Source organism: Zonotrichia leucophrys, chromosome 1 (genome assembly GCF_028769735.1).
Source record: "Zonotrichia leucophrys gambelii isolate GWCS_2022_RI chromosome 1, RI_Zleu_2.0, whole genome shotgun sequence".
In the NCBI taxonomy this organism is placed as follows: Eukaryota; Metazoa; Chordata; class Aves; order Passeriformes; family Passerellidae; genus Zonotrichia; species Zonotrichia leucophrys.
The window spans coordinates 112010285-112038017 of record NC_088169.1 but is presented as its reverse complement, the minus strand read 5'-3'; the positions used below and the strand labels follow the sequence as shown (position 1 = coordinate 112038017).

Here is a 27733-nt window from a genome sequence, read left to right as displayed (position 1 = left end):
GGGAAGGATGGGAAGAAAGGATAAAGTTTACTCCAAGCAGAGGGAGCACAGAGGGACACTTTGCAGAGCCGTGCTCCCCCAGTAAATCTCACAGCAGCTGCCTTGGAAAAGTGTCTGATTTACAAGGGCCACACTTCCTCTCCTGTGCTTTCCAGCCTCTCCTCAGGCCAGTGTCCCTTGCCAGGGGCCTCTTGCTGTGACATGGCTTGGCAAAGTCTTCCACCACTGAGAAGGAAATAATTCCCTCTGTAGTTGCTGTGTCCTGTGATCACACTGCAGCAGGTTGGGCTGTGGAAGCAGCCTTCAAACAGGAAAACAGTTCAGCAGTTCCTGCCATAGTTACCCAATATTTATCACATTTATGCAACTGCCAGTATTTGCCATGTTCCCATATTTACCCAATTGCCATGTTTCTGACTGCACCTGCGCCTACTTTATTCATGCCATCATTTCTTTTCAGCTGCACCACTTACCCTAATTATTTTTGTGTCTCTTCTCTGCAGACTCTCTGCTAATTGTGTGCTTGACTCCAGGTCTTCCCTGCTCCGCTGCTATTTGCTCACTGCTCTGTCGCCTGCCTGCCTGCTGTGTATTAACTCCTGTCCTCGCTGGCCTCTGCTGTGTGTCTGCACCTCTTGGAGCTGCTCTGCATCCCCTCAGCTTTTCCTCTCCCATCCCTCCTCCCGTGCTCTGCCAGTGCAGATGGGGTGCTTGCAAGCTCCGTTGCATTTCAAGGCTGGCAGGGGCCTGGGGCGTGTGAGGTGCCTGGTGAGAGGCCACTGTGGGCAGGTAAAACCCTTCAGCAGCACGGTGGGAATAGACATGCCACGTGTCCCAGATCCTTGCAGAATGAGGACAAGCTCCTAGCTCTGACACAGTCACCCGGGACAACCCTGGAAATCGGGGCCACTGTCTGTTCCCTCTGTCCCCTCAGTGGTGGGAGCTTGCACAGAGGACACAAAGCTTGTGTTGGGTGGGGGCACAAATCTGTGACCCAGCAGTGGTGCCCAGCCATGGCTTGGAGTGCCTGCAGCCCTTTCTCAGGTGGGCAGAACTCTGTGCAGAGATGGTGTGGCCAGATGGTCTCTTGGCAGCATGTTTTACTGAATTGTTTCTTCCCCACCAATTGCTACCTGGCCCCAGCATCCACTTAAAAACTTCCTTTAAAGAAACAAGAGAGAAGGAGGTGAGCTTAAAGCCCATGAAAGGAGCATCCTAGACATGGAGAGATGGGTGGATGCTGGCCATGGGTGCTCTGCCTCCTGCCTGCTCTTACAGCCATGAGTCCAAAAGGATGCCCTGCTCTCTTTTTTGGGCAGTGTGTGACCCACAAGGCTGCTGCCCTGGCATCCCCTCTGTGGCCACCACAGGCTCTGGGCTGTGCCTGTGTGGGCCAGGCTTACAGAGGGCAGGAGGTGAGAGCCAGTGGCAGTGCTGTCCCTGTGTCCCCTGGCTGGCAGGACAGAGGGATTTTTGCTCCACTTGTTGCTGGCACAGCAGCAGAGGGAGGGAAGTCGCCTTCAATGAGGGACAGTGGAGGGAGCCTCCTGTTGCTGGGGCAACCACAGGCAGCCTCAGCCTGCTGGCTTCCCTGAAGGAATGGTGTGGGGAAGGGTTAACCAGGGGATTTGTCCAGCCTGGGGCAGGGAGGGGGCTGAGCTGTGGAAGCTGCTGGGGCAGGCAGTCCAGGGGTGGGCATTGTGCTCAGCCGGGCTGGGCGAGGCAGGCAGAGTTCAGGCTGAGCTGTGGTGGGATTTGCTGCTGCCTCGGCTCCTCCCAGGCTTTGTGCATCCCTGCTGGGGGCTCTGGGGCCCCCAGGGCTTTGTGAGTCCCCTTGGCAAGGCAGGGATGCAAATTCCCCAGGCAGATCTCTGACAAGCCAAGTGAGGCTGCACAAGCAGCCTCTGTGCTGCTTGTGGGTAGCGCACAGGAGCTGCTTTGGTTGTGTTTGTTTGTTAACCAAGTTCTCAGGCACTGTTTTATTAAGTGATGCTTTTCCCCTGAGGGGCATGTGATTCCTTTTGGACATAGTAGGTACCCAGCACTAGCAGAGTTTGAGGCTCTCCAGGTAGGTTCAAAATGAAGCAGGCACCCATTTATTAATGACCATTTGGAAGGAGTTTCTGCTGTTTAAAGGTGTAATTTCCTGGCTTTTTTTACCACAAATAGACACCCTAAATTAGCTGTGTACCTCCAGCAATCTGTCCAGTGGCATCTGCTCTCACACTAGGGCTGCATGTGAGCTTGTGCAGAGGAAATAACACATGGGAGGTGAGCTACATGCTCATGTCTGTCCGTATTCTGCATGCATGTGGTTCATGTGGGTGCTGTTCACATATGCTCAAAAGGCCTGCAAAAGAATTGCATATTTTTTCAAAATAAGGAATATAATTAATATGCACGTGGAACATAACAAGCTAGTTGTGAGCGGCTTGGACACTTGATCCTTCCAGGAAATGGACTGCAAAGAATATCATGAAACTCTCTGTAAATGTAGATGAAAGTGTTGCAGCAGACTGGTGGCAGGAGCCCTCCCTCAAAGTGGTAGATGGGGAGCAGTTATGTGAAGCATCACCATGCTACCTTTTGCTAAGGATTCTGGACCACTTCATCAGGACGGGCGTTCCTGTGAGTACTAGTGAGCTCTGATGAGTTGCAAAGCACTGCCTGTAGTCATGGTACACTCATTATGGCTCCAGCAGGCTTCCTTGTGGATTTTTGATCTCTACAGAGCCCCTGCTGAAGCACTGAGAAAAAGCGGCTGGTGGGAATTTGATTGTAAAAACCTTCAAGGACAGACTAGAGGCCGAGGAGCTTGGGATCCAGTTCATCACTGTGTCTGAGTGCTGCTAGTGCAGGACCTGGAGGGCATGTGGGGAGGTTAAAGGTAGCTTTATACCACTTTTGCATTGGCTTACCCTTAGCTGCTCCTTTGTAATGCCCACAATGTGTGTCTCCCTTCAGAGTGCAGCTCTCCTACCATATGCATGTCTTCTAAAATCCCAGCATGATCCTGGGGCTCTATGGGAGAGTTCACAGCACAGCTGCACTTTGGGCTGTTCTGCCAATGCACAGGTGTGAGTAAATTACAGCTGAGCACTGTGCAGGATGTTTGCTGTGTACTGGAAATATCCCAGGCATTCTGTGCCAAAACAAACAGGCACCAAGCTGCCTTTGGGCTTGGAGTTTGTTTGTTTGTATTTGGTTGTAAATTATAAATTTGAAGCTGACTTGCCTTTTATTTTTTTTTTGGTTTTTGTTTGTTTCCTTTTTCTTTTGCAAAGTGATCCTAAAATTTCTACACGAATCCTTCCCTGGCTGGTTTGTTTCCATTGGGTGTTGGCTTTGTCACACAGTCTCACCAAATAATTCTCGTGCATCTCCAAATAATTAGCAGATATGCACAGCATTCCTCCGAGGCTCCTTTCCTGGAGTTGTCAGTGCACTCACAGAGCCCCACATGGAGAGCAGCATCCATGGGTTTTGGAAGCACGTGGCTGATTTATCAATAGCCTTGGGTTAAGTTAAAGATGTTTCATATCTGTAGAAACTACATCAGTATGTTTCAAAAATAAACTGTGTTCTTTTGTTTAAGGGCTGTTGTGCATTTCCAGGAGCTTTTGCATGTGTAGAGCATAACTCCAGGAAGATGTTACCATGTGTAACCATGCTAAAGGGACTCCTTTTCCTTGTCATTTTGTGCCTAGATTGGAGAAGCTCTGTTCCAGATTCTTTCCCCCCAGCTCTGCTGATAAAATGCAAGGACACAGAAATGGCAGAAGTGCAGAGGCACCGAGCAGGATGACATCTGTGGTTGATAGGAATTCACATAACACAGAGTGCAAGTGGGCTGATGAGGAAGGGAGCTGGAGGCTAAGGCAGGGGCTGGGGAGTGTGTTTTTCTTGCAGTAACCTCTCTCCTTCTCCTCCTTCTGTCTTTTCTAGGCAGGACAGGGCTGCTTGCTGATCTCTTGCCCAGTTTTGCTGTGGAGATTATGCCAGGTATTCAGTCATTTCACCCTTAATCATCCATTCTTCTGTCATCTTGTCTGTTTATCCTTCTGCAGCATCTTTATGTGGTGTATGTTTCACTTGTGTGTGTGTTTTACCTGGGGATTTAAAGAGAAAAGCCTTTCAGTTACTGGGAAAGTGCTGGGTTTGGATCCCAGGGAGCTGATGCTGGGAGCCACATACAGAGATGGGTGATGTCATGCCAGCATGCATCAGTGTGAGAGCAGAAATGCCAGAGCTGTTCTGGGGATGTTTTCTCTCAAGCTCTCTGCTCTCCCTCTGCTAGCAGAGAGGAAAGTGTGCTTCAGCCTGGGAGACCCCTCAGCCCTGCATGGTGGCTCTGTGTGTCAGCTGTGCAGTCACAGCTCCCCAGAGCTGGCCTGTGCTCTGCTCCAGCATCAGCACAGATGGCAGCACAGCAGGTGCTGGGAATGGAGCATTGGCTAGCACCCATCAGTGGCACAGCCCCTCTCGTGCTGCACGGCCAGGCCATGTTCTTGGTGGCACCAGGTGGCCGGGCCCGACGCGAGAGCTCCGTGCCCGCGATAAATCCCTTGCTAGCCAAAACTAGCGAGAGCCACCAGTTCTGGCACTGCTTGCACAGGAGACAGAGGCTGTGCAACAGATTGTTCTTGAAGGGGAAAAGCTGTGAGAATATTTAGCCCTCGAGTCATCTGATCATTCCCTGGTGGTGCCCGAGGAGCGTTTCTTTCACACGTTTGTGCAAAAATGCAACTCCACATAAACGTGTGAAGCTATTTTAGAGCCTGTCCCAGAGATGCAAACAGAGAGAAGGCAGACACTCACCCACCTCCAGTGTAAACCAAAGCTCCCTAGAATTCCTGCATGGCAGGAGAGGGATTGGTCTTTTCAGCACAGATAGATAACAGTTGATTCTCTATTGCCTAACACTTTTCCCCCCATTATTTAGAATTTTATTGAATGGGTATAAAATTATGGTGTGTAGGCCAGATATCTTTCTGGCACCCTCACTGCATGGGTAGACAACAAGAAAGTGTAAGATGCAGCAGCAGACCACATTTCAGCTGTTGGTGTTGCCTGAGTAAAGAAAAGCAGATACTTCTGTGAACACAAACCAGTAGTTTCCAAACAGGGGGACACAGAGCATGTCGGCTTGGTAGTCATTTGAATCTCGGCATTACACAGTTGTATTGGGAACTGGTTAAATCCCAGTTTTGTTTTGTTTTAAAGGAAGAGCCAGCAGGCTCTTTTTGCTGTTTTGTTAACCTCATCAGAAAAGGAAATGGTCTAACTTCCTGTGAAGTAAAGTCCTGACTCACAGGTCCCTGTGGCTGGGACACTGATTTCAAACATCCACTTTATATGCTGAGTGAGTATCCTGCAATGTGCAATGTACACACTAATCTGACCCCCTTTTGTACTCCTAGGATGCTTTCAGGGAGACCACAGATACACTTCTAATGGACTTGCTGTCTGTTTTTTCCTCTACCAGGCTTTTGTCCTTTATGGAGTGGCTGTGAACTGTTCACTAATAGCTTTGGAGATCTGACATCTGAGTTTCACTGGATAGCTGTGGCTGGCCACTTGTGTCAAGCAGTACCATTTCAACTCTTTCTCTGTGTCCATGGTGGTTGCAGAAAACAAGATGAGAGCAGAACAAAGAAAAAGCCACTAAGATGTTGCTTAGATTGGCACAGATTAGGAAGTACAGGACGGGAAAGGATAGTCTGGCTCTCTATCTTGCCATTCTCTCCCTAGCACCATGTAATTTCATCCTTCTGTAAGATCAGCAAGCTTAGGAGTGGCCTAAGGTTTGGCCTTTCTCTTTCCCATTGGCCCACTTTCTTTGATGGGCTTCTTTTAGCTTCTCTCTACATCACTGCTCATCTATTTCTGTCCATTTATGTAAGATCTTTAACTATAATACCTGCTTTTCCTGCTGCATTTATCCTCCTACCATATTTACAGGCAGGAGCTACATCTTCCCTCAGCCTTCTGTTTAATAGAGTAACTCAGCAGGCTTCAGCTCCCCTGCTGCCAGGCAGGCTCCAGAGTCCCTTCATCCCTCAAATAAATCCCAGCTCTCCATTGGCTTTGGCCTAAATTCATCTTTTCTGCTGCAAAGAGGACCAGAGCTGTATAACATCAGTAACTCCAGATGAAGTTAAGTGCAGAGGAGGCATTGTGTGATGGCACAGATATTTTCTTAATACTGCTGGAAATTCTTCCCTTATTTGGCCTAGGATTACATTTGCCATTTTTTGTGGCTGTATTGCATGAGTGGTGACAATAATGCTATGTATACTGGATCATTTCTCTTGTTCAGTTTTTCTCAACCAGTGAAGTCCTGTTCAGAACAGAAATTGTTCTTATCTTTGAACCTGTGACACTGCATACTTTGAAATTCAGGATAATACTGCTTTTCATATTTCCTATTTTAGACCCAAGGACAACTGGCCCTTTGTATAACATGTCCCAGCCTTTAGTGCATCCCTACTGCTTACTGTCATGATATTTTAGCACATTCTTATTTTCTATGTCAAGGTAATTTATGAAAATATTAAGCAAAACAGCTGCTAGAAGCAGAACTTGAGGCACTGGGTCAGTAATCTCTCAGCTCTTGCTTTCCCATTCATGAATGCTTCCCTTCTGCCCTTTCCTTACTTGTTAGCTGAATTTTTCTCAGCATATAGTAAGTTCAACCCCAACATATTATTCCACAGGAACCAAAATTAAATGCAAATTTAAATGAAATTCATGTGTGTCAGCCAAAAAAGAACTAAAGGACTAAAAAAATTTCACTTCACACTTCTGAAGTGTTGATTTGTAGATGCCAGATCTTTGACTGACATTTTTCAAAGGAAATTTTAAATTCTAGATTTCAAAATGGCATTTTTTAAAAAGGGGAATTGTTTGTAAAAGAGTTAAGGAAAACTTCAGCAAAGTAAAGAATCATACTTTTGTTCAAACAGAATGCTGTGGATGGATCAAAAATGACAGTTCTTATTTTTGTATTGTATTAAGAACTAGGAAAAATTATATTTTGAATGGTCAAAGTGAAACATTTTTACTTGACTTTTTAGCTTAGCAACACAGGTGAGGGGTGCACTGTTTTTCCAGTGTGATTATTCATGCACATTGCAATCCTTGTGTCAATACTTCTTAATCTCAAATAATACCATACCCAGAGACTCTAGTGAATGCTGGACTTCTGCTTGGAAATAATGGTCTGCTGCTTTTTTTAATCTGAAGTGGGGATACATCCTTTCCCTCTGCAGCCCCACCATGTCTTTATTTGCTTTTTACCATGTTTCCTAGGTGGCTGAATAACCACCTGGGTACACCTGAAGTCTTTTCCCCACCAGCAGTGGGGAGAATCTCTTGCTATCTCCTGTCTCTTGCTTTGAGATAGGTTGGTGCATTTCTCTGACTTAAAACCAACTCCAAGCCTTATGTATATTCAGAGTCTTGTAATTTCTTGATCCACATGTGCTCACTGATCATTCCTTTGGTCTGTGGAACTCCTGTGTGGCAGTAGGTGCTGCCCTGGCACAGGCTGAGCCCTGCTCCCACCACATTTTCCAGCAGCAAAGTTTGAGAAACCTTTTCTCCCTTCGCTTCCCCTTTAAGCCCCATCCTGGTTTTTGTGGGCCAGCTCTGGCGTGCTTTCACTTGTAGGGTTTTTCAGCTGCTCCCTTTTGGGGCCTGGCACACATCATCTGAGGCTTCAATGGGGGAAGAAAAAAGTGGTTGTTAGGTTTCCTGGCTGGCAGTGGCGCCTGAATAGGATGCTCGCTCGGCGCATTCAAAAGAATAATTGCGCGCGTAGGCCTCGCTGCGAAGGGGCAGGCCTGGCTCGTTTGCTGGGCTATTTATAGCCTGCTTTTCACCATGGTTTGTCCCATTAAAACCAGAATGTGGCTAGGGAACAAACACATAAGCAGGGCATGAACATGGCCAAGAAGAATGAGTCTTTGATGAGGGCCAAGTGCTAATGGAGCACGTCCTGCGGCATTGGCGCAGGTCTGCTGTGGGGCGAAGGGTTTCTGGCCGGGGAGCCAGGGCTCCTGCCTCTGTGCTGCTGGAAAGGGACCACATTTTGGTAGCTCATTTCATACTGTCATGTGCCATTTCTGCTCTGACACAAGAGGAGGAGTTGACCCAGTCCTAGACCCACAGAGAACAAGTCCATTTCTGTTATTCACCTGTGTGTTTTGTCCCTGTGCTCTCCACTGGGAGGATGTTGCTGACGTTCTCTTCCACAGCCAAGTGCAGTCCTGTAAGTATCTCCCTTTCTCCCCTTGTTTTCCAGAGTGGGTCTTTGTGGGCCTGGTGATCCTGGGGGCGTTCCTGTTCTTCCTCCTGGTGGGGATCTGCTGGTGCCAGTGCTGCCCACACAGCTGCTGCTGTTATGTCCGCTGCCCCTGCTGTCCTGAGTCCTGCTGCTGTCCCCGGGCACGTGAGTGACCCTGCTGCAAATCTGCCCTGCTACTTCTGCTCCCTGGCAGAACAGGAGGAGAATCTGCTAATACTGTTTCCTTTGCCCTGAGCACTTTGCTTGGCTAAAGAACTGGTTCTTAGGGAGTGAAGCATCTGACCTATTACTCAATGGTTGAATGCTCAAAGTTAATTACAAATGTAATTCCCCAAGCCCTCCCTGCCTTGGCAGCTGTGCCTGCTTTTCAAAAGTGTCGTGCTCCCATTCCAAAGTTGTTGTTGTGTCAGTGAATGTTGTGGGTCAGAGCTAAGAGCATCCTGGGAGGTTTCTTCCTGGCAATGCAAATCAGATGTCCTCTACAACAGTGCAAAATCCTTGCAACCCAGCAAGGTTCCTGGTCAGGCTCAGTCAGATCTGTCAGATTCCATGAGCCTCATCCTGCTGCTTGAGTCATCAGTTATTTTTAAAGCTGAACTGCCACTAAATCATGGCAGCGGTAATGCTGGGCATCTCTCGGTGCCATTATTACTATATGCACTATTATTATATGCAGCACATATTTTAGACTCCCCTCAGTACCCTTTGAGGCTTAGAGAAATTTGGGTTGGTCCCTGTTAATTCATTTTTCTGATTGTCTCCTGTGGGGTTGGTGGTGCAGGTTTTGTCCATGTGTCCAGTGGGTCTGGAGGGGCTGGTGTGTGATGCTAATTCTTGTTCTTTTTCTTTTTCAGTGTATGTGGCAGGCAAAGCAGCAAAAGCTGGATACCCTCCTGCAGTCTCTGCCATGCCAGGTCCATACTACATCCCCAGTGTTCCTGTAGCTGGTGTCCCATCTCCTGCTGTGCTGATGGACAAGTCACACCCCCCTCCCTTAGCCCCAAGTGAGGCCAGTGCAGGAAGCCAAAATGGTAATTTGCAGTACCAGGCACAACATTCAGTCCTCTTACTGGGAGCAGGGCTGGGAAGGGGAGGGATGGTTGTTACTGATTGAGTGGTGTGAAGAGAAGAAACACAGGGAAACTGCATTTTATTCCTGTTTCTGACAATGACATTTGCATTAGGGCCAAGTGCTCTAACTTTTCTAGGGCCATCAACACAGAGTCAGTTTGTGGGTGCTTAATTAGGTCAGCAGGGAATGGGAAGCCAAGTTTGTGTACAGGACCTCTCTCATTACTGCTGCAGATGTTTGCTTGCAGGGGACAAAAGGATGAAGGTGATTTCAGGAGAGCAGAGGCAGGAGGCATTTTCCCCTTAGAGCTAATGCCTTGCAAGCTGCTTCCTCTTTGTAAACTGTCCTTCCAACCCTCTGTAGGGCACTGTCTGGACTCTGGCAGCAGTTTTTGCTGCAGCATGTTTCACTGTCCCTGTGGCATTTTGGGCAAAGTCACCCATTCCCTTGGTATTTCTGCCCAAGATCTTTTGGGGCTGGACCCTGTCCTCTACTTCACAGGAGTCAGTAGGTCACTTTTTTTGTTCAGCCTTCGCCTTTGTGAAATGTGAGTGATGAAAGGCTTCTGACTAGAAAGGAGTTGTGGAGCAGTAGCAGACCTAGAATCTCAGTGTGATGCCTCTTGTCTCGGGGAGGGTCATTTCTGCTGCTGCAAAGGAAGCTGCCATCAAGGAGAAAAGAGGGCAGCTATTCAGCCACATGCATTTCAGGATCAGAGTGGCTGTCTAAATTCAAACATTCTGTAGCAGAAATGACTCTCACCAATGTAGAGTCATCACTGACCCAGCTACATGGCTGATTTCAAAGCACCACACTAAGTATCAGTTGTTAAATTAACTCACGATAGTGTGTTGATAAAACACATCTGAAAAGACAAGATTAGGTAGCATAATTAATTAAGCTTCTGGAACAACCCTATGCGTGTTTCTGCTGCCCCAGTCAGTATATGAATCTTTCTGGAATAACAAAAAGTATTTTCTTTCTACAATCATACTCTTTTTTTTTGTCACTGAAATCAAAACAGAGCTCTGGAATGGAGAAATTTCCTATTTTGAAATAGGAAATAAATCAATCACTGATCCAACGTAGAATGTATCCAATTCAAAAACCTTTGTCAGAAAATGATGAATGACACCCCAGTGCTTCAATTTTTTTCTCCTGTGAAAAATGTCACTGCACATAGAGTGTGGTGTTGGTTCTGGGAACTCCAGGGATTTTTTAAGAGTCAGATCACAGCTCCCCGTCTTGTCTCTGCTAGCAGAGCACAAGTTCAGAATAAAAAACAGTGGATATGTTTGGTAGCCAAATGGAATGGTTCTTAGGATCCTATGTTCCTTACACAGAAGGATGCATTTAATAGATGATGCAGCCAAATCAGGTGTCTGGACTCAATCCCTCACCTCAGGACTTGACAGGAAGTAGTATATATATCACAGAGCTTTAACCTTTCTAGCAAGACAACAGAGATTCTTAAGCTTTTTTAAAAATTAGTTAATGTTTTTTGCAATAATGTGGACAAACCCTTAGTCAGGATTGTGGATCTGTTGTTCAAGGTGCTTGAGCTATGAAGCTAAGGGAGAGTTATAGCCTGTACTCTGTTCTTTTAAGGTCCTCCACAATGCCAGAATATCCCCTAATGACAGGCTATAGAAGAGAAAACATTGTGTGGCTTTTCCAAGCTACTTATTTGCTTGTTGGCCAGGCAGCAAGCTAAACAAAACAGGTAATGGTTGAGTTTATAATAAAAGCCTTTCTCAGAAGGAGAATAAAAAGCCTCTGTGTCCTCCACACAGCTGGTGTAGGTCTGATCTGAAGCTGTGTATCTTTGGGACTTCCACCTTTCTGTCAAGTCCATTTAAAAAATGGGATCGGAAGTGCTGGGGGACAGAGATTGGAAGATTCTGTAATTTTGACTTACATTTTGCCCTAGATAGATTCCATGCTTATAAATGACCCCTCTGAGGGGATCTAATGGGAAAACTCAGGCCTGAGGATATTTAGAAAATTTTCTGGGGTTACATAAACGCCATGTGGCAAAGCTCAGATTAAGCCTAGGAACTCTATTCTAAACTTAGGGCTGAATGAAGAAAAAAAAACTCCCAAAATATTTAGCTCTCTCATTTAGAAGTGTTGACACCACATAAGTTAAAATTTATGCTCTGTTTTAAGTGCAGTGGTTACCTAAAGGCTCTTGCATAGATCCTTTAAACTCTGCACACATGGAAGCTTTTGGTCCTAGGTCTTTAACATGAAAAGGGTATAAGGATGAGACATCATTTACTTCCTAAACAGACTTGTCTGAAAAAAAAATAGTAGTGCTGCCCTTTCTGGGGAGGGAGACAGCTTACAGTTTTGGCTGAGTTGGTTCCACCCACAGAAGAGTAAAAATAGTGTCCACTTAAATACAAATTAAAGATTAGAAATTTATTAACTGTTCAAGAGAAGAAAATATGGGAAGAATGTTCCTTTCCCTTTCACTTCAGCAAGTGGTTCTGGACATGTGGTCAACATCTCTGCATCTTTATTTCTTTATAATTAAAATGAGCTTAAAATGCTTCAGACCTGATTAAAGGATTATGGCAGTGTACAGATGAAGAGTGTGAGGAAGAAACAATATCTTTGGTTCTCAGCTGAAGGAATAATGAAGAGATTTAATAAGTTGTACATTTAGTATCATTATGAGAAATATTTGATAAACAAACATAGAGACAAAACCGCTTCCTCTGTAGTGGAAAATACTTTTTATGAGCTGTTCACAGTCATCTTCGGAGATTTAAATCCAAAATTGATTTCTAGATGCTTGCAGAATTAACCAAGAAATTTGCTTTTTGATACACAGCTGCAGTAGCAAGCTTAGTATGAAGCTAGCATGAAGCCTGGCTAATTCTCCATCAGTTCCAGGAGCTGTAGAGGTTGCCCAAATAGTGTTTGGCACAGCCTCAGTGTGAGCAGTGGCTCTGGGGAGACAGAGTCTGGGAGCTGCCTGTTCAAGTTCCCCAGAGGTTATGAGCAGGTCAGAGTGGTTTGCTGGCTGTGTATAAATGAGGTGGCAGCTTAGCTGAGCTCCTAGCCCACACATTAGAGGAAAGAATAGAGAGAGGCCTTTCCTGGCACGGTACCAGACAGAAGTGAGGTGCCAGCCATGATGGTGAGGTGGAGAACTGCCCTTGCTGCTCATGCAGTACAGCCAGAGCTGTCACTTCTGAGGCCAGCAGTGCAGCCTCACTTGAGGAGGCCTGCTGTGCTTCCACTTTGGGAGGCAGAGGCAGGATTCCTTGTGTTCTGTAAACCACTGTCTGCATTTCCAGCACTGTGCACTCACTCACTCACTCACTGGGATAATAAAGCACACACTGCTGTCAGCTCAGTTGTCTGGAGGCACATTAAAAGAAGGACCCTGATAGACCTCTGCTATATTTTTACATCCTATACCATTCCCAAGTGCAGACACACAAGGTAATATCTCAAGATGTAATCACTTATCTTACACAGTCAAACCCACAGTGAAGCACTTTGCTTCTGAAGTCTGCCCATGGCACAGCCATTCCTGAAGCACAGCATGGTTATTTCCTAGTGCACAGAGACACATGCACAGCAGTTTAGGGCAGGAGGTGCCTAAGAATACCCCTGCCAAGTCCTTGCTCAGCCCACACAGCACATACTATGCGACGTACTACCCAACCCATATGGTAATAGCTCAATGTGTTGCGGTGCTGAGGGATAAAACAGAAGGAACAGGTTGGCTCAGAACCACTGTGCAAGTGTTTAAGTTGTTCCCCAGCAGGAGCATTCATGCAACACTGCAGTATTCCCACAAGGGAACATGTTAACCCCATGCAAGGCAGGCAGGTTCCATTTTGTAGTGCTCAGTGAATTGTCCTTAAGATGGTTCTCTAATAAGGCTGAATTTGAGGGTTGTAGTCCTCTCTTGTACCTAGACCTGAATTTCTGTCGATCCTGAAATAGCTCCTGGCTGGCACTTTTCTTAAATAATCTGCTATAAAACCCTTATTTTCTTCAAAGAAAGAGTGGAAAGGTGGAGTTCTCTGCTTGCTGATCATACACTTGCCTTAAGGTAGTCAGGCTGTTGGTAGCTATTATTAGTAGGTAAAGTGTGCATGGAGCTAACCTGCCAGAGTTAAATCTGCTTTGGCTCCAGGTGTACAGGGCCTTCTTATTTACACACAGGTATATGGACAAGTCAAAAAGCTGTCCAGACTTCCCAGAAGTCAAGCATTTCATGCATGTCTAAGATATATACCTTTCTGTAAAGTAAAGCTTGTAACAAATCCCAGAGCAGACAGTTTCACAGCTACCAGTGACCTGGCTGGCCTCATCCCTGGAGTCAGTATAAATCTCAAAGCACTGTGGTGTGCTTTGTGGGACTTGGTGTTTCCTTCTATATTCTCTGGAGCTTCTGCCACATGCTCTTCAACCTGTGTGAGGAGAATTCTTGGGGGTGGGAGGGTGGAGTGGTCTTGCACAGTGACAGCTCCCAAATGCTCAGCCACCTGCTTCTCCTGCAGACTCAGAGCTTAGAGGAAGCCTGATCTTCTGAGACTGCTTCTCCCATACCATGACGAATCCTTTCACTAGTGCTGAGGAAGGAGAAAAGAGTTTTGCTTTTCTCTCTGCCATCATCTGTGGGAGTTGAAAGTTGGAATCACTCTGTGGCAATGAGGGGGTTGCTTTTGTTTTAGCTGGGCAAAGCAGACCAACTCCAGAGCGAGCCTGTCTCAAAGGAGGGAGGGTGAGGTGCTGTGAGGATGTCCCACCATGCTCAGTGTCCATCACTGGATGCGCTGGGTTGTACAAACTGGGCATTTCCAAACTGTTTTTGCTGTTCCTGCAAACTTCTAAAATGATGCAAGTTCTTACAACTTCACATCCCACACTGTAGACGAATTTCTTGTGAAGCAGCGGCTGACTCAGTGTGTTTTGACGCAGCCTACCTGCCTGCAGACGTGAGCTCAGCTATAGAATTAGCAGTGTTGTGGGAAGGGCTCCTTGTTCTTACATGGGTTTTCCTCTAATATTTTCTTTTTGTCTCCCTAGCAGTGCGCAAAGGGTACAGGATCCAGGCTGACAAGGACAGGGACTCCATGAAGGTGCTGTACTATGTGGAGAAGGAATTGGCTCAGTTTGACCCGGCCAGGAGGATGCGAGAACGATGTGAGAAACAAGCATGGTTTGATTTTTTTTCCCCACTGACCTAAGGAAGACTGGAAAATTCATACTTAAAAGTTCACTTGGTTTGTCTCAGAGTCAGCCCCTAGGATATGATATCCAGGATAAGCTAGTTGGGACAGATAAAGTCTAGGTTGTAGGTATCTACAGGTATGTTCTGATTTTAAAAGTCTGGTGCTTACCTAATCATTCTTACAGCAAAATGAGGGATACTGAAAAGCTCATTAAAATTGTCCACTTGTATAATTAAACTTTGGGATCGTCAGCATCTGAAAAGCCAAATCCTACTCATACCTTCTACAGCCTGTGGTGTGATAATAGCTGGGATATTGTTTTCACAATTTCTTGAGAGTGTGGTGTCTGTATATTCCCAGCATAGCAAAATAGGAGAGGGATGATTTTATTGAAAGTGTCTTTTGTGGGCTCAGTGACCACAGTGTGGTTTGAAGGAAGCAGGAAGCTCGTTTGGAGTGGCTGTTGCCCTGCAGAAGGTGCAGGGGGGTGAATAGGGACATGGTGCAAACTGAGAACTGAGCTTCTCTGTGCAACTTCCCATAGCCTCTGGCAAGCTTTATTTCCTTAAATAAAGGCCGAGGCTGCACTTAATGTGTGTCAGAATACAAACCCAAGGGAGGATCTTTCCACATTAGGAGGCAGAGGTGCAGAATGGAACAAGGAGTGTGGGAAGGGCTTGCAGTGCTGCTCCTTGTCCTGTGGCTGCTGTGTGCAATGCAGGCTGGGGGCTCGGTTCCTGTGGGCAGCACACAGAGCTAACCCATGTTAGGCACTGCTAGAGGCTCACTTGAAACAGACGTGTGGGATCCTGCAAATCATTGAAGGGAAGGGCTTTAAGGAATGACACTACATCAAAGCTCTGTACAGATTAGGCATAACGAACAAATTATATATACTTCTAAAACAGTCATTGCTGAGCACACTGTCTTCTCCACCCACAAGATTTACTATAAAAAGACCTCTGCAGATTGGTATGTCAGGCCTACAGATGTCAGTGTGCTTGATGGGGTAGAGACTGACAGTGATTCAGACAGACTTTTACTTTTTCCTTAATCTTTTTTTGAGGGGGTTGCTTTTGTTTTAGCTGGGCAAGTCAGGCCAAATCCAGAGGCAGCCAGGAAAAGGGGAGGGGGCACAACTTGTGTGCTGTAGTGGTGTCCTACCAAGCTGGGTGACCACCTTGCAAGGACAGGGAGCTCACAGGTGGAAAGCTCTTCCCAGAGGGTGAGGTCAGTTATGTGGAAAGCAGGCATCTCCCGCTGTTTGTGATACCCTCAGAATCCCTGCCTGGCTGCCATCAGGCAGTGCCCATCTCATTTCTCCCCTGCAGATAACAACACCGTGTCTGAGCTGAGCTCCCTGCACGAGGAGGACCTGAACTTCCGCCAGCCCTACCGGCAGGCGCGCAGGAAGCCCCTGCCCCCCGCAGGGGACGCGGACGGTGACGCCGAGTACTGGGCGGGAATGGTGGGCAGCACCTCCCGCTCCCAGGCTGTGTCTGACTACAGGGACGAGCGGGACAGCTACTGGCACAGGTGAGGGACACCACGGCAGGGGGCTGCTCTGTCTGGCAAAGGGCTGAAGAAAGCAGAAGGGACAGATGGACTGGTAGCTCTCCCCTGTTTCCTGCTGCCTTTGCTCTGCTTAGTGGGAGAGAGGGGCTAGAGAGAAATAGGAAATCTGGATGGGTTATTAGATGAGGTCAGAATGAAGCTGATTGCAACTCTAACATGTAACAAGAGCTGCATTTGTGCACTGGCAAGCAGATCTGTAAAAATCATCTATTCCTGCTGATATTAAGAGTCATAATACTTTTTTCTTCCTGAAGTAGATATTTATTCTTATTTCTGCCCCTTCTGAGTATTGCAAAGCCATATCCATTAAGGAACAATGAGCCTGCTGAAGATTCCCTAGCTGGGTAAAGCTAGGTACAAGCCCCAGTCCCAGTGGGATGTAAAAAATGAGCTCAATAGGGAGCTATGCCACTCTTCCCATGGTGGGAAAGTGCAAATCTCTCTCTTGAGCTTTGTACTTGATGCATGCAGCGCTTCCCAATGCTGGTGTGCTTTATTATATAGGAGTCACACCCTTCTGCTTTGGTGCAGCTAGACCAGTGCTCCAGGCTGAAGGACTCGCACTCTGGTGCCTAAAGAGAGATAGCCCAACCTTCCCTCAAGCAGCCCAGTATTCCAAAAGCAATGGCAGGGATTTTCTTCCTTTGGTACTGGGTTATTGTACCAGCTCACTGTCTTTAAACCTGCTTCAAAACTGCCCTGCTGTGAGCTTCTATGGCTGGGCTCTTGGGTTTTTCCAGCAGGATATACACCTACAAGCTCTGGGATGAAGGAGAAGCAGGTCCAGCCCTGCATATTGGAGGACAGGGCAGGTGCACCCTGGGGATAACCTCAGGTAACATTAGACACGAAGAACCTGAGCTATGTGCACTAAGCTGCCTTTACACTCAGCAGAGAGAACCCGAGGTTTCAAGGATGTGATAGATTCTCTTCCTATGGAAGACGATGAAAACAGCTCAGATGATTCATGCCCCCAGGAGGGCGTGTTTCCCTCCATTGTCTGTGCAGGCAGCCGGGGGGAAGAGTGCAGCTGGATCTAACTCTACCTCCTCCCTGTTGCAGCCAGCAGAGATCCAAGTCGGAGATGCTGTCCCGTAAGAGCTTCTCGGTGGGCGTGCCGGCCGTGTCCATGGACGAGCTGGCGGCCTTTGCCGAGTCGTACGGGCAGCAGCCGCAGCGGCCGCGGCGGGCGGACAGCCAGGAGCTGCGGCGCTTCGAGCGCTCCGAGTCGCACGGCGGGCGCGGCGGGGCCCTGCCCCGCCAGGACAGCTCCATGGAGGAATACTACAGCAAGCGCTGCAGGGCCAGCCGCGAGCCGCTGACGGACTCGGAGCGGGGCTGGTCCTACAGCCCGCCCCGCCGGCGCGCCCACGAGGAGAAGCACCTTCCCCGGCTGGTGAGCCGCACGCCCGGAGGGAGCCAGAAATACGATCACTCCTACCTCAGCAGCGTCCTGGACAGGAAATCGCGGAGCTACGACGAGAGCGGTGACCACTGTGCCACCCCCTCGAAGCTGAGCTCGCAGCCCAGCCAGAGGGGAGGCAGCACCTACTACGCCTGGTCGCCGCCCTCCACCTACAAAGGCGAGAAGTCGCAGCCGCCGCCGCCGCAGTCGTCGTCCCCCGAGCAGGACGAGGAGGAGGAGGACAGCCTGCCTCCCTACAGTGAGAGGGAGCTGAGCCGAGGCCCTTCCTACAGGGCCAGGGAACAGGCCTACCTCAATGCCTCTGACAAGAAGAGGAAAAAGGACCCCAAGAAAACAGTGAGGCCATGTCTGGTGGTCCTGGTCCAAATAGGCTGAGCGGAGAGCCACCAGGCAGGGGTTACCAACCAGAGTTGATGGGGAAGGGGGTTTTATAGGAGGGTGACACCTGGAGTCTGGGTGTGACCGGGTTCACAGGGGTCTCAGGTTGAGGGAAGAGACGAGGATTTGACTCCATGTTTCAGAAGGCTTGATTTATTATTTTGTGATATATATTACATTAAAACTATGCTAAAAGAATAGAAGAAAGGATTTCATCAGAAGGCTAGCTAATAACAGAATAAGAAGGAATGATAACAAAGGCTTGTGTCTCGCACTCTCTGTCTGAGCCAGCTGGACTGTGATTATCCATTAATTAGAAGCAACCAACATGAGACCAATCACAGATGCACCTGTTGCATTCCACAGCAGCAGATAACCATTGTTTACATTTTGTTCCTGAGGCCTCTCAGCTTCTCAGGAGGAAAAATCCTAAGGAAAGGATTTTTCATTAAAGATGTCTGTGACACCTGAGTGTCACTCCCTGTAGAAAGGGGGGAAGGAAATGGGGGGATAAGAAGCTGGAAAGGGTAATGGCTCCTACACAGGAGCCCATGATGGAGGGGAAAGCCAGATGTGCCTGGGACTGAGGAGGTAAGGGATATCTGGCCTGGTAATCCAAGGTGGAGGGAGTTTATCTAGAGTTCAGGAGGACTGTGGTAGGGAAGTTACCCAGACCCTGCAGAAATTACAGGGCTTTGCTTTGGCCTTGATCCTTGTTAAGGAAGGGTTGACAGGCTCTTGTTCTTCTGCACTGGGACAGGGCTGCTAGCAGGGGATGATGTAAGGAGATCTTTCTGAAAGGGGTGAGATCACAGACTCCCATGGGTGCATGGGCCCATGGGGTCCCCTGGGGGCCATTCATGCAAAGGCATTCCTCACCCATGATGCCAGCAAGTGCAAAACATCCTGCCACAGCCCAAGCTGCTGAGGACTGATAAGGTCATAGTTGCTGGGGAAGGGGATCTTCCCCATCTAACCCAGCTGGGGAAATCTGCACCATGAGGGAAACCTTATCATTAGAGTAACTTGACTGTGGGAGAGAGGACTGGATTGTGAGTGGGCAAAGCTGTTGCTGTTTAGTTTTGTCTCTGTCAAAGCTTTGTCTGTCCCTTTGTCTGTACCAATGGGAGATTTCCTGTTGACATTTAATCTTCTCTCTTTCCTCTCAGAATGATTTCCCAACAAGGATGTCCCTTGTGGTTTGAAGTTGTTGTGGACCTGTCATGTTGATGGGCTGGATATCATGAGGTGACTGCAGTGGAGAAGATGCAGAGCAACAAGCAAGACATGCCTCTGTGAACCTTTGCAGCCATCAGCCATGGACTGTTTCAACTTTTTGTTCCATCCAGGGGAGCTGAGGCTTTTGTAAGGGACAGACTCCCATGGACAGCACTCGCTCTCAGAGGCTCTGGGAGTCTGCCAGGAAAATGAAGCTGGGGCTCTCTTTGGCACCCTGTTTTCCAGTGCCCTCCATTCTGCTCTGGATGGCAGCCACGTCCCTACTGCCTCTGCAGCCCTCCCTGCAGCCCTGAACTACAAGTGAGGCTGCCTTGGTGCCTCTTGCCCTGTCCCATGTGCAGAGGGAGGCCTCTTGCTCTCTCTGTCTCCTCGGTTCTCTGTTTGGATCAAAATTGTCTCCATACCTAAAGCCTTTTCTGTATCACCCCTGTGCTGGGAGGAGGCCTTGTTCTTACAACTGCAGACTGCCTCCAGCTGATCAGGCCCTAAATCACGAAAGAAAATCCACATCCTTTCAGACACTGTAAGAAAATGACTGATGAGATGTTACCTTGATAAGGGCTGAATGGGGAAAGAGACAATTATGAGCTGGTTTGTTCAATATATTTAGTTCTGTTCGTTGTGTGATGAGAGTTGCAGGTGAGATTGATGTATTGTTCTGAAAGTGGGTCAAAGTAGCTTTTATTGTGATGAGAGCATGATTTGTTTCCCCCCTGCCCCCCCAACTGTGTTTTGTTTTGATGCTGTTGCATTTCCTTGCAGCTCAGCTGTGAGCCTGTAGAGCTTCAAGCTGGAGCACCTGCTCCACTGTTTTAAAAGCAGTGCTCTGGCCTTCCTAGTGCTCTGCTTCCAGCACCACCAGACACTTCTGCCACTCTAGCGAGTGGCCTTTTTGTTCCAAGGAAGCAAAAAGGGGACAGTCTCAGTGAGAGGGCAGCTGCAGACCTTCATCCTGTGCCACTGGTATCACTCCTTTCTGGGAATAGTTTCCCAGAAGAAGCTACTACTGAAGAGAGCAGTAACAACAGTGGGAAAAGAACAAGCGCTGTGGATGGCTACAAGCTTTGAAAGTCACCCTTTTCACTTAAAACCATTCCATTCACTTTGGTTGGGATGTGGTTTTAGTGGCTGTTGTCTCAGGAATAGCTTTATTTAGAAGTGAGTGCTTCACACCATGTGGAAGCCTGACATTCTGGTTTTCATAGAGTATTATACAGTCATTTATTTAGCTGCTAAAATCACCATGTGAGGGAAGATGATGAGAACATTTTAAGGTCCAGTATCTTGATCCCTATTACACCTAGAAACAACATAATGCCCTATTGTGTTATGGACATTATCACCCTCTGAAATGACATCTTTGTTGCTCCTCTGGGAACTTGGGAAACTGTCTGGCCTCAGATGCTCATACTGGCAGTACTGTTTGGAACACAAGGTATATTAACATCACTGCAGTTCTCTATAAAAATGATAGATTAATTTCTGTGTTACTCCTTTGCCAGATAGTTTATCCACCAGGAATTGTCAGGGGAGAGGAAGAATAATCTCCATAGATTTGATGTTTCTCCACAGAAATAATCTCCATTGATTTGATGCCAGTTTTCATGTGAGAAGGTGAGTTGATGAAAGGATGATGTTCTTCTCTAACACTCCTCTAGTGATGGCTGTAGTTTTGGAAATCTCTGTCCTGGGTCTTCCTGGCCAGAGAGGGAATAGCCAGCAGGAACATACAGTTGTGGAATTGCAGAATTGTTTGTGCAGAGGTAGCCTTTCAAGATTTAAAGATTTAAAGTTTCAATCTTGGCAACCCCTGTGCCATGAATTTCAAGGCAGCTTAGCCCTGCTATCGTTTCCATCAGACCCAGGAAACAGTTGACAGAAATTTGAAAATGCATCTGACTATCCCAAAAAGGGGTCAAACCAGTGGTTTTACAGTCTCTGAATACCTCTATATTTTAAGCTCATACTGAAAGCCTGAGCATTACAATCTCTTCATTTCAGTTATGTTCTGTTCCTTATCTCAGTCACTGTAGTTTATTTGATCAAGCCCTCAGGAATGAGCTGTGTGTATTAAAAATACAGATCTTCATTTGTTTGAGTCAGTTTTGTTTGTTCAGTGCTGGTACTTTAGGGCATCTGTACACTGTGTGTAAGAAGTTGCCATTTGTGTATCTAGCTTATAAATAGTTGCAAGCCAATAGTAGTTGCAAGCCAATTCTTTTAAGAAAACTGTTTTAATTGTACAGACAACTGTTTGTGAGAATTTGGAAGCATCTCTTGAATCGAAGTACCTGGAAAAGTACTGAATATTTTATGACTAGTGATTCTGTGAGTTTGAACCAGATGATAAAAGATTCAGCTGAAGAAAAAAAAAAAAAGGAGGTCTTAATTTCCTGAAGTCACATCTGAGCAGCAATAACCTTGCTCTACAATTTTGGACTCCCTATCTCTCTGTACAAATCTGCAGGAATTTTCAGTTACTGATCATGTCTGTCCTCAGGCCACCTTTATTTTTCCCATTAGAAATATGTCTGCAGCAGCAGCAGCAAATGGACCAAATCAAGAAGTGAGGGGTGACTGTCTGCACAGCTACACAACCCTAATGACCTGTGACTCCTGCAGCAGGGGAGCAGGGGGCCAGAGACTGACAGACAGCTCATTTTTCAGGAGAGGAGTAATGGTTTGTGTCTATGCCATCTTTCAGAACACCTGCAGAATGCTGGTGCTGGGAAATAATGAGCCTGGTTAATCTGGGGTCTTAAGTTATAAGTTTTCCAGTGATGAATTTTTATTGCTGACATAAAATTAAAATCCTTTTCTTACTGGATATGGATGTCTGGGTTATGTCAAGGACCTGGAGAGTTTTGTGGTCTTTAAATAACAGCATCACAACAGTGATTTGCTAAGAAAACAGATAATGAGAGAGGATCCTGTAAAAATTTTAGAGAGCCCCTAGAGCAAATGCAGGATCAAGCTTTAGCAGTAGATTTGGCTGTACTGTCAAAAAAAGTGGTCTTGGCTACTGGAGGAAAAAAAAAAGGAATGGGAAAATAAATATCAATGGTAATGACTTTTCATCAATCCCTTTATTCCTTCAAAGTACATTGTAAAAGTTCCAATGGGTGGCTTCAGTGTGAAGATCCTCAGAACACTCCATTACCAGTGAAATGGAAAATTAACAAAATTAGCACTCTGAATACTTTACATTTTTGAGAAACCCTCAACATTTATGAGCTGAAAGAGGCAGCCAGAATTGCTCAGGTCTTTGTGCTGGCACGTGGTTCAGGGGACTGGAGCTGTGACATCCCCACCTTTGTTACTGGAGCTGGGTCAGGGGGGGCCATCAGCACCCCAGAGCTGCATCTCTGAGAGATAAAGGACAGCTGCTGGGAGAGATCCCTGAGAAGGAGCAATCACAAAATACTGCAGCAGTCAAACCTTCCCACAAACTGTTCCAGGTACATAAATGCAGCACCACAGTGTTTGTCATGCCTGGGCTACTGAAAATAGTTTTAATGATGTGGAGAGTGTTGAGAAACTGCAGGGAGCTGTTTCTCCACGTAGCTTTCACACAAGATGTGCATGAGGATCTGTTCTTGGTCACCAGTTACAGGGTTTGGCACGTGGTAATAAAAGCTAAAGGGGCTTTAGCCCATTTTTTACTGGAGCAAATAGAATCCAGGAGCAAAGATGCCTTTGGCATCTACCAGGTGCTGCAGATTTGCCTCTATAATTCCAGAAACCTCTGTGGTGTAGCATCTGCATCAGGCTGTGCTGGCTGTACATGCTTTCTACAACAGCTGTGATGCTGAAACCACCCTCATGTCACCTGGGGCTCATGAAGTCCCTTTCTCATTTCCTGGAAGATCAGAGAAGGTATCTACTGCATAATGTGAAGGAACAGCAATCATTTTGATGTGATCTCAGAAATGCCAGCTGGATTTACCAGCATTAGAAAGAGCAGAAATCTAAAGAATAAAGTTAGCTAATACCAAAGGAAGGAACCTGCCATGATTCCCATATGAATTCTCTTGTGACCTTTATAATTCTTTCTGACATTCACCCCTGCCTGCACAGGGGCCTTGCCAGGGCAGGCCATCACCTCCTCTCCCTTTTGCCTGTCATTTTTTGTCATGCTTGTAGTGCCTCTCTGACCCCTCTGCTTTCCTTTGGCTCTTTCCAGTCAGCCTTCAGTGTGGTGCCTAGGGGTTCCAATGGAGATGTTTGGATGTAGAATGAGTGGCATTTTGTAAAAAGGCACTTTTACCCCCTATAAAAACAAAAATTACAGAATGCCCACAACAAAACCCCAAGCCCTCCAGATATTCTCTCAAGCCTAAGCAGTGGTGTTACTGGAAACATTTTAAAGATGAAAGCTGAACATAATTTCAAAACGGGTCCGTATTGTTTCCATCCCCAGGGCAGCTGCAGTCAGAGGTGTGGAGTGCAAAGAGCAGGAGCAAATGCATTCAGGTTTCATTGTCCTTGGTGAGAGCAGTGGCAAAAAGGAGCAGCATTTAATGACTCAGAAAGCAAATGGAGTTCCAGGGTGCTGTTACTTGCAGGTGAGTTAGAAGTGTGAACTAGAAGTTGACAGGCTTGGCTTAAAAGCAAAATTCAGTCCAGGGAAGCTTGAGCCCTGGCCCAGGGGTACAATTCTCTTGCTGTTTACAAATGCCTGGGCTTTTTTCCTGCCACAGTTGCTGCCTACCACAGCCATTTCCCAGCCATTACACAGAGAGTGAGTGGCTTTCTTTGCTGCTGTCATTTTACTTAGATTGTCCTCCCCTGTAATGAACTTTTTCAATATGAGGGGGAGAAGGACGTAACAATACTCTATAATGAAAATGTAACACTTTTATAGCTTTTTGGGAGACATCCACATCCCCAATTACCAGGCATTATACATATGCCATGCACACAGCATCGAAGTCGTTGGCTTTGAGTTGTCACCATGGAGAATAAAAGCAGGAAAAGCTCCCACCAATTTGCCTTTTTATTATCCTGCAGGCAAATAATTTGCTCAAGTTTTGCTAAGATATGAGCAGTTTACATGAGTAGTTTTCAACCCATTTTTTTTGATTACTGGGCAATAAACCAAATATTTTCCAGTGGAGCAGCAGACCCTTTATAAATCTCATACCATTCACAGGATAACATACAAAAAACCATTCTGCCCAGTATTTTTATATAAAAAATCCATGCAGGTGCCCTGTGGAGCCACACTCCTTCAGAGAAAGGATAAACTCTCCCCTGCTCTTGCAGATGTAAAACTTTTTTTTTATTCAGAAAACTTTAATCTTCTTAGTACAAATATATTCTGTTCTTGTGGTCTCTTTGTCCTAAGGTCTGCAGTACTCTGGACTGATTATTTTTGTGTCACAATCAACTTCATTTGGATCCTGTCTCAGTGTTGTAAATAATGGATTAAGACTCACATCGTTTGTAGGTGTAACCTAAACAGCATTTACATGTTTAGATCGTGTCTGATAGGTGTTATCAGCAGTCAGGTGCAGGAGCAGCAGCTCCCAGCTCTGCCCTGTATTTCCCTCTGCAAGGCACAGCCATCCCTTGGCTCTGAAAATTGTCACTCATTCTCTATTTTACCACCTGTGAAAGTGCTCAGTGTTTCTTTGGGCTTCTTTATCACTCCTCTGTCCATCCCTCAATGCTCCCCCTCTGCAGAAGTCTCCAAGCCAACATGGAGCAGGAAAGGTGTCCATACATTAAAGACTAATGAGGGTGAGGAAGACCTGACAGCAGAAACACTGAGAGGTCACCCAGCTCAGAGCTCTGCAGGAAATCACTTTGGGTGGGAAAGTGTCTGTGCCAGCCAAGGAGAGGTGCCCTGCAGCTCCCACTGCAATTCCTGGTTACAACTTGTACACATATCCATAAGCACTTGGCTGTAGGTACAGGTTTGTGATTCAGGGCCATTTCTGAATTAGAGAAAGGAGTCTGAAAAAATTGCCTCAAATGGCACAGGACCACCTATTACAGCAGGTGTAGTGTTTTCATTTAGTCCCTGCTATGTGACAGAAATCCTTTCTGCTTACATGTCATGTTGGTTTCCATCAGCCTCTCCAGAGCAGGTGGGAGTGATTTTCATGTCCCAGTTATCAGATCTTCTCTTGGAGCAACAAATCACTCAGTGCACTTGTCTCTGAATAGGTACTCCAGGGTAGTGAGAGGCAGGGCTCCAACTGGTTGCATTTCACAGTCAAGAGCCTTCTAAATCATTAATTAATTTAGTCTTTGAAAGTTCTTTGCTTCCTGGCAAAACCACAGTGTGTGTTTCTACAGGCCTCAGGCCTGCTCACCTTGGAATTAAAGTATTGGCAAGGAGTTTTAACATCCAGTAGGGTGGAGATCAGGTAAAGCAGCAGCACAAAAAGTTAAAAGCTTTACCTTGTGTAAAGTGTATAAAAGGTGTAAAGATACACTGCCCACTGCTGTGTCCTTCTTAAGGACCAGTCTGTCTGTGTTTGGATTTTTTTTCCTTCTTTTTTTTTCCTCTTTAAATAGAAATACATATTTATACATATAAATTTTTTTGTCTTCACTCCTCAGAAGAGAGATCTGAGGCTGCCTTCTGTTCAGGCCAGTAATGTGCCTGCATGAAAAATCTCTCTCCCCAGTTTCAGTAAAATGCAACCCAGGCTGGTTCTTGTGAATAGCTGTGAAAGGAAAGTTGCTGTAGCAGAACTCTGTAATCAAGAGGTCTCCATGGACAGACTGTCATCCTGATGAGAGACACTTCTTAATTAAGAGAAGATGCTGCATTGTAGATGAAACATTCCTGTGTCCCAACTTCCCTCATCATATCAATGAGCCTGGAGTTACAGAGCTCCCAACAACAAGGGGCTTTAGAGGATTTCAAGAGAGTTGTAAGTCTAAAAGTTCAACACTGAAGCATGTGCAGCATGCAGAGAACACATTTCAAAATGTTTTTGAAGAGCAGAAGCCTAGTTTGTACTGCTTCACAGATCTTTGAAAGGCAGAGTGTGGATAGCATCCCAAGTATTGCTGGGAACATCTGAGATCCACACACTTCTGTGAAAAGCTCAGCCTCACTTGCAAGAAAATCAATTGAAAAGCTGCCCTTGCAGCTAAGCTTAACTGATTTCCTGCTTGAGCATCTCAATTACACTTGATTTCATGATTAAACTCATTCAGATTAATGGGAAAAAAAAAAAAGTCATGGTCAAAATACAGAAAGAACAGTTTAGGGGAGTGAGAGAAAACACTGGTGTTTGTGAAGCAGCCAGGAGAGTCTGGAAAAGGAAAACAGCTGCCTGCAGATGAGCACTAAATTCAAGCAAAGGGAAGGGTAACACGCTGGGGTGCTTCAGACATCAAGTGGCAACACAAAAATGCTGCATGAGCATTGATCATCTCACTCAGCTGATCAGAACTCTTACGTTGTTTCACCCTGTGTAATGCAGCCCCAGGGAGTGAACCTGGGTGCTGACCCTGCCCATCTGCTCTGCATGAAGTATCAGTGTACTATATTCTCTATGTATGGTATATTCTCGAGTAAAATTGTTTGCCACAGCCCACATTCAGTCACTCTCATTGCCAGGCTGTCCATGGGGGCACAAGGTGCACCAAAGCCATCATGTTGTTCAAGCCACAACCAGTTGGGTGACGTTTTTAGAACATGACAGCCACCTCTCTGAGAAGTCATGCAGTCAGGCAAGTCCTCCCAGAGTTTTGTTTGCCATTTCTAGAAAGAAGCTGATCCCAAAATGGCCCACTGCCTGTTCTTCCTGTACCTCAATGAATGACTAAGAGAGAACATGAAACGTGTGGCACAGAAAATGTCCTCAGATGTTCAGAGCTCTCCCACTCTGCCTGGCTCCCAGCTAAGGGAACCTGAATTAACCATGCAATGAAGCTGAATTGGATGCTGTGGGCTCATTTGAAAATTGAACAGAAACAATTTTATAGCAGAAGAGTTCACCTGGGTTAATACTGCTTGGCTTCTGTGCCCCTGGCACCTTTTACTCTGTAAGTGTCACCCCCCTGGCCTTGCTTTGTCCCTTCCACAAATGTACACAATTGGCTGCAACTCCAGCTCTGAGGCAAGAGACATCTTTTCAGCTGCTTTATGGGGGCAGAATTACCATTCAGAATAAATAAATGGTTTGGTAACAGCTTGTGCAGCAAGGACAGCACCAAAATGAATTGTAGTTTCCATCTTCTGGTGGCAATGGACTTTCTGATGGGTCTGGGAAAGCAGAAACAAAGACAATGTGACAGCATTTTTCAGGTCTAGCCCTTCTTGGAAATATAAAAAAAAAAGTGGAAGAAAAGCAACAAACCTCTTAAAAGATGTATTTTTTGGGAACTAACAGCAATACTGGCCACATTATTTATTTCTCTTTTTTTTGGCCAGTCTTTTCTCTGACTCCAAACCTCTCAGTGGTACATACCCTGCTCCTCGTGAGCCTGTGGTCCAAATTGGGCTAATTGAACTCTGAGAAGTCTGTCATTTAAAAAGCATGGATCATCTCATGGATCTTAAGAGCACA

General features: G+C 46.4%; 1 protein-coding gene across 10 annotated transcripts in view; it reads left to right on the top strand.

Moving 5' to 3' along the window:
* Positions 1–22026, top strand: part of ILDR2 (immunoglobulin like domain containing receptor 2) — a 39532-nt gene extending 17506 nt beyond the window's left edge. For 2 of the 10 annotated variants that reach the window (XM_064727644.1, XM_064727569.1), the window contains 7 exons: positions 3946–4002; positions 8306–8452; positions 9163–9339; positions 14436–14552; positions 15913–16117; positions 17219–17918; positions 19130–22026. In XM_064727644.1, coding sequence (XP_064583714.1) covers positions 3946–4002; positions 8306–8452; positions 9163–9339; positions 14436–14552; positions 15913–16117; positions 17219–17918; positions 19130–19165 — 1439 coding nt within the window. In that variant the 3' untranslated portion in view covers positions 19166–22026. The other 8 variants (XM_064727607.1, XM_064727589.1, XM_064727597.1 and 5 more) reach the window with 6 other exon arrangements.
* Positions 22027–27733: the final 5707 nt, after the last annotated feature.